At 30.9% G+C, this 7,275-nt stretch overlaps 1 protein-coding gene across 1 annotated transcript in view; it reads right to left on the bottom strand.

Annotated features, from left to right (window-relative positions):
* Positions 1-3,348: 3,348 nt before the first annotated feature.
* LOC106460832 (twitchin-like) overlaps positions 3,349-7,275 on the bottom strand; it is a 248,186-nt gene continuing 244,259 nt past the window's right edge. The window contains exons 136-138 of the mRNA XM_022387633.1: positions 5,298-5,411; positions 4,923-5,144; positions 3,349-3,457 (exon numbers count right to left, since the gene is read on the bottom strand). Coding sequence (XP_022243341.1) covers positions 4,945-5,144; positions 5,298-5,411 — 314 coding nt within the window. The 3' untranslated portion in view covers positions 3,349-3,457; positions 4,923-4,944. The remainder of the gene's footprint in view (positions 3,458-4,922; positions 5,145-5,297; positions 5,412-7,275) is intronic.

Below are 7,275 nucleotides of genomic sequence, written 5' to 3'. Positions count from 1 at the left end.
TATTAAAATTTAAGCCTTTCTCTTTCATGTACTCTCACACACGACATTCTAATTCTGCATATATTTTTTTGTGTGTGTGAGGTTAGACATATGATGTATTAGTAGATGTACAGTTAATGATCTATAATTAAATAAGCCTATAATGCTATATTCTAAATTAAATATTAACTCAAACTTACCAAAAAATGTCAAGTCTGTGTAGAATTTATTCTTGTAATGTATATGTTAACGATAAAATTACTGGTTCTGCTAGCAGACGATAGACGTGTATATGAACAAAAAATTGTCGTTTTGCGCACCTTCACGTGAGGGAAGTGCGACCTGCGCAGTGAACATGGCAGACAAACAAGCAAGCAAACAAACAAACAGAGAGATTTTGAGTTTTATATATATAGATGTACTTAGTTTGATAAATTATGGATATCCAGAGCAATGACGCAATATCGTATCTGACGAGCGAAAACTAAATTTTTGCCATATCATTGTAGGAATGATTAGATAAAAATTTAAAACTTGTAAGATTACAGTGAATAAATTGCTGTTAAATGTTTTATATATATCTTGATGCAGCCAAGAATGTAACTTAGAATAATGAAATAAAGATAAAATATAAATTATGAAATTGCCTGCAATAGTAGGTTTACAGCTAGACCAAGAAACTATTTTGTTTGCAGTAACATGACAATATACAATTTGTTTGTTTGTTTGATGTTAAGCACAAAGCTCCACAATGGACTATCTGTGCTCTACTCACCACGGGTAGCGAAACCCGGTTTCTAGCGTTGTAAGTTCGCAGACATACCAATAGGGGGGGCGACAATATACTAAACTAATTGCTAATTGTTATTTATGAATCACGTGTATATATATATGCATGTGTGTGTGTGTGTGTGTGTTGAATAAAACTGGTCAGGACCTGGATTAACATTTAGGTCATTGTAGTCTATATAAATCATTTAAATCGTGCAGCTGATATTAAAACATTTATTTTTTGAACTACGAAAATTATATTGGTTAATTATGTCAGGCAAAACACTTATTAAGCGAAAATTAATAAAGTAAAAAAATAAACAACCTAGGAAACTATCGAATATCTCAAACTGGTATATACAGCGTAAATCAATATCACGTGTGTAGCATAATTTTGTACGCAATTCCTTATATAGCGCAGAAATGCGAACGTTTTGTTTGTACTAACACAACATTAATAGCATCCAGTATGTGATATTTTAACGACATTTTTAGTTTAATCAGGATCATATACAATAACATTCTAAATTCCTCATGACTTCGACCTTCTAAGATAATATAATAAATACTTGAAACCGTAGTTACAGAATTGAAGAAAACAAAGACAATTGTATGTTTCACAAATATTTCGTTCATTATAACCACGGTTTCACCAGTGATGATGCATTTACTGACGAAACCATGGTTGTAATAAATCAAATATTTGTGAAACGTACAATTATCTTTGTTTTCCTCAATTCTGTACTTAGATATTTATTACCACCTTGAAAATAAGGTTTTAATGACCCGACCAATTGCTTATAACTGTTACATGAATACAAGAAAACTTGGGGTTGACGGGAAAAGTGACTCATGGTGTGAAAACTATGAACGGAATTCGTCATTGTTAATTTCCTGTTGATTTTCATATAATGAACACCACGTCTTCCCGACATACAGTAACAGCAGTCTAAATGTTTCTATAGTTTTAGGAGGATGGCATTTTTATCTACCTATGCAGACAGACAATGAAATGTACAGGGGTGACCGGATGTACATCATAGAACTTCCGTTTTAAAAGGTCCACGCCTTGTATTGATGACACAAGATTCGAAAGCAGAGGCTAAAAACTTATTGTCTGCACGTCATAAAATATCTGCTTTTCTTATTAATTTTAAGTTGACATTGTAGCCCAATTTCAGTTATAAATTCTCTGTGTAGTTAAACATTGTGTTAAGCGCCACCTAGGGGTTTATACTCGCAACTTATCCTATTAGCGTTAGACAAGAACACAAGCTTTTAACCCCGAGTATCTTCATTTTCTTAGCTATCATAAGTTTTCTGAACTATGTGTCTTAACTATTTTAAACGAGCTACAAGAGGCTATATTTTAAAATATACAAAAATAAGTTTCCAAACATACTCATTAGCGAGTTTTTTTTTATTATAACTAAACGACACAGTTTACTAGAAAACATCTTCTCGATTTAGAATTACACATTCAAACACATGAAAATTGTAGTTTAATTAGACTTATATGTCTGAGGACATTTACGTTTGAATTTGTTGTCCGATCGTTACCGATTTATTTACACAATGTTCAATGCCGGTTGGGTCCATATGCTGCATCACATTGAGTTATTTTATCTTGTTTGCTCGTTAAAACAGTCAGGGTAAAGAAATGGTAAAAAAATCTTCAATTAAACCACTCAGTTACTATGTAAAACACTTAAAAGACCCCAGTAGTAATTAGTGGAATTAGATGTAATATTGGCTGTATTTTTGTATGTGACTTACGTGTAGTTAATGGACCTGTGACCAACAAAGTGATAGAACCACAAGAAATTAAGTGCAGGAACTGTTGAAAAAATGATGGGATCACATGGACCAAACGGTCCTAAAATTATACATTGATCGTGATATTTTCTTGCATAGCTTGGATGCACAAGAAACGGTTATTAATTTTTTTAAACTATTGTGCTTTATTCATTTCAGCCAGTATCACACTACAAAGTCTACAAAGTACTGATTGTTTTAACTGCATAAGTTAAGATTCACAAACTAGAGTTTTGAAATCTTCACGACTGTCACATTTTTAAATGTTTTTTTTTTAACACTCTTTAAATTCTGTTCAAGTAATCAACAACAGCTGGTGACTGTCCCAAAGAGTTCAAAGTTCAATAGGTCATTTTCTTATAATTAAACACCAAAGAAAACAGCAAAAGGAAATAAATAACAAACACACTGAGGGTTGAAAACAAAATGCTTGAAGAAATGCCACACAAATTAAAGAAGTTAACCAGTGTTGTATAATTTCACTTTCTTACTATAGAAAATTTTCAATCATATCATGAATGAACTTGAACTAAACAATCACCACCTTCAGTATTTAAATAACTTTAAAACTTTTGTTAAATAATGAACATTTCTGTCTATTAATAGTGAAAAGTGTTCACGTTTCTTCATACAATTTAGCATATATTCTCTAGTGTTTACAATTACATACATACAAGCAGGGGAAAAACTGCACACATATTTTTACAATGGTTTAAGTACATTGGTGAACAAATTCACTACAATTTAGATAAATGAACCCAAAAAACTCAAGTTTTTTCACAAAAACAACTTAGTAGTAGCATGATGAAGTCCTTATGATAAAATCGTTCGTTGTTAGTCGAAGACCGTAGAGTTGTCAATTTTCGATAGCAGAGTTCGTGTGGTCATAAATCTACAAGATACAATAGAATAAACGTGTACATTAGTTAATGAGCAATTTATCTCTCTAGAGACAATTATCCAGAGATCCAAGATAAGGAGAAACGAAAATCACTCATAACGTTGAAATTGAATAAAATTTTTCAGGACTGAAATGATGCTTGCTGATTAATCTTTAAAAACAATTGCAGAGTTATAAAACTTACACATTTGAATACAAGTTATGACTCTGAGAGAAATTTTATAAACAATCAAGAAAAATTTATATATTAAACTACAATGATAATCTTATAAAGCATCTTATAATGTAATTCATTCATAAGGAATCTTGAAATGTAACAAATTCATGAAGCATGTTATAATGTAACAAAGTTACAAAGCAGGTTATAATGTAAAAAACTTACAAAGCATGTTATAATGTAACAAATTCATGAAGCATGTTATAATGTAACAAACTTACAAAGCAGGTTATAATGTAACAAACTTACAAAGCATGTTATAAAGTAACAAACTTACAAACCATGTTATAATGTAACAAGTTCATAAAGAATGTTATAAAGTAACAAATTTATAAAGCATGTTATAATAGTAACAAACTTACAAAGCATGTTATAAAGTAACAAATTTACAAAGCATGTTATAAAGTAACAAACTTACAAAGCATGTTATAATGTAACAAACGTATAAAGCATGTTATACTGTAACAAAGTTACAAAGCATGTTATAATGTAACAAACTTACAAAGCATGTTATAATGTAACAAACGTATAAAGCATGTTATAATGTAACAAAGTTACAAAGCATGTTATAATGTAACAAACTCATAAAGCATGTTATAAAGTAACAAACTTACAAAGCATGTTATAAAGTAACAAACTTACAAAGCATGTTATAATGTAACAAACTTACAAAGCATGTTATAATGTAACAAACGTACAAAGCATGTTATAATGTAACAAACTCATAAAGCATGTTATAAAGTAACAAACTTTGTAAGTTTGTTACATTATAACATGCTTTGTAAGTTTGTTACATTATAACTTACATTATAACATGCTTTGTAAGTTTGTTACATTATAACATGCTTTTACATTCATAAAGCATCTTATAATAGCATGAAATCAGCCTATACAAAGATAACTTGAACTTGACTCAAAAATATCACATCACAACGAAAATGCAATATTTCTTTAGTTACATTTATGAGCTCTGAATGTTTGTACAGTGTTCTCTGAACATCAGGAGATATATTATTTAAAGATACAAAAGTAACTAATAAGACTACTACAAAGTCCTTATTCCGTGTTGTGGTAAAATGAAACAGCAGCTTGTTATCTCCACATTAATATGCTGAATGAAGCAAAAGCCTGTTAGACTGATGACATATCCTTGATAACCCCAGCTTATTCAAGCAAATGTAGCCTTGGCCAATTTGCTTGAAAATGAATAAAAAAACTACACGGTTAGAAATAGCTCACCTTAGAATATCACAATCTTTACTTAAAGGTCAGCTTCTGTCAAGACATTCAAGGAGAAGGTAGCACTACAGTCGCCTGTACTATCAACAGCCACAGCTGTATACTGTCCTATATCTGTCACTAATGTTGATGGGATGTTGAGTTTAAACATCCGGCCATCTTGAATAAACTGGTGTCGAGTGCTAGTCTCTTTCAAAGGTTTACCATCTTTCAGCCAACGAACTAGGAGAAGACAAAAAAAAGATTAAATATTTGTATACAGATATAATCCAAGAATTGTGCTGAACAGTATTTAATTGAGGTTTTACTTTTAAAGTAAATTATCTTATCAAAGAAAAGTATAAAGATTTCAGAAAAAATAAAATCAAAATATACCAGTGAGAGCATCTTTCTCAGTTTCACACTTGAATGTTGCAGGCATGTTTTCAACAACAGTCACAGACTTTGGAAAAGTAACGAAACCAGGTCCTTTATGTGTCTCATTGGGGACTACATAAGAAAAGAAGAATAATGAGAAAACTAAAAGTTCAATCATAACATAAAAAGTTTACTTAATTTTGCTAATGCAAGATGCATTGAGTTCTAATTTTAAGTTTAAGTTCTTTTCTTCCCAGACCCAATACTGATTAGGATTCAGATATCAAGGTTACTGTCTATAAAGGTTATTAAAAGATGTTGTACTTTAAGAATATTACCTAGTTCATTATTTTTACATGGAGAAAGAGAATAAAGAAAGCTTCTAACCTAAAACATCTGAACGTGTCACACTGAGAATTAGAGGACAGAAAAAATTTTACATTGAATATCACAGTAGACACATTCTATCTAAATAATCAAGGTAAGTTGTCAAGTTGGAAAAAAAACATTTAATTCATTATGATTGCAAGAATAAATCAACTCAAGCTGAAAAAGAGAGAGCGAAGAAACAGTTCACTTAGATCATCAGACTAAAAGTTCTCAAGTTACAAAAGATAAGAGAACACATATGACTTACCTAATACCCAGAGTTATACTTTCAAGTACAGAAAGAAAATGGATACAATTTACCAAAATCATGAGGAAAGATAGGCTTTCAGGAACAGAAAAAGAAGGAAATGCACATAGCTTATCTAGATCAACAAGATAAGATTTGAAGAAGAGAACAATAACAAAGGACATATGACTCACCAAGACTAGTAAGGTATGATTTCATAAAGAGAAAAATAACACAGGACATATCACTCACCTAAACCAGCAAGGTAAGATTTCATAACAAGAACAAAGGACATATGACTCACTTAAACCAGCAAGGTAAGGTTTCATAATGATAACAAGAACAAAGGACATATGACTCACCTAGACTAGTAAGGTAAGATTTGAAGAAGAGAACAATAACAAAGGACATATGACTCACCTAAACAGCAAGGTAAGATTTCATAAAGATAACAACAACAAAGGACATATGACTCACCTAAAGCACTAAGATAAGATTTCATAAAGATAACATGAACAAAGGACATGTGACTCACCTAGACTAGTAAGGTAAAATTGCATAAAAATAACAATAACAAGTGACATATGACTCACCTAAACCAGTAAGATAAGATTTCATAAAGATAACAAGAACAAAGGACATTTAACTCATCTAAACTATTAAGGTAAGATTTCATAAAGAGAACAATAACAAGTGACATATGACTCACCTAAATCAGTAAGACAAGATTTCATAAAGATAACAAGAACAAGTGACATATGACTCACCTAAACCAGCAATGTAAAATTGCATAAAAATAACAATAACAAGTGACATATGACTCACCTAAACCAGCAATGTAAAATTGCATAAAAATAACAATAACAAGTGACATATGACTCACCTAAACCAGTAAGACAAGATTTCATAAAGATAACAAGAACAAAGGACATATGACTCACCTAAGCCAGTAAGACAAGATTTCATAAAGATAACAAGAACAAGTGACATATGACTCACCTAAACCAGTAAGACAAGATTTCATAAAGATAACAAGAACAAAAAACATATGACTCACCCGGACCAGTAAGAGAAGATTTAATAAATATAACAAGAACAAAAGACATACGACTCACATAGACTAGTAAGATAAGATTTCATAAGGATAACAAAAATAAAGGACATATGACTCACCTAAACCAGCAAGGTAAGGTTTCATAACAATAACAAAGCACATATAACTCATCTAAACCAGCAAGGTAAAATTTCATAAAGAGAACAAGAACAAAGAACATATGACTCACCTAAACCAGCAAGGTAAGGTTTCATAACAATAACAAAGCACATATAACTCATCTAAACCAGCAAGGTAAGGTTTCAGAATGATAACAAGAACAAAGG

This window comes from Limulus polyphemus, unplaced genomic scaffold (genome assembly GCF_000517525.1).
Source record: "Limulus polyphemus unplaced genomic scaffold, Limulus_polyphemus-2.1.2 Scaffold845, whole genome shotgun sequence".
NCBI lineage: Eukaryota > Metazoa > Arthropoda > Merostomata > Xiphosura > Limulidae > Limulus > Limulus polyphemus.
This window is presented reverse-complemented; position numbering and strand designations above follow the sequence as displayed.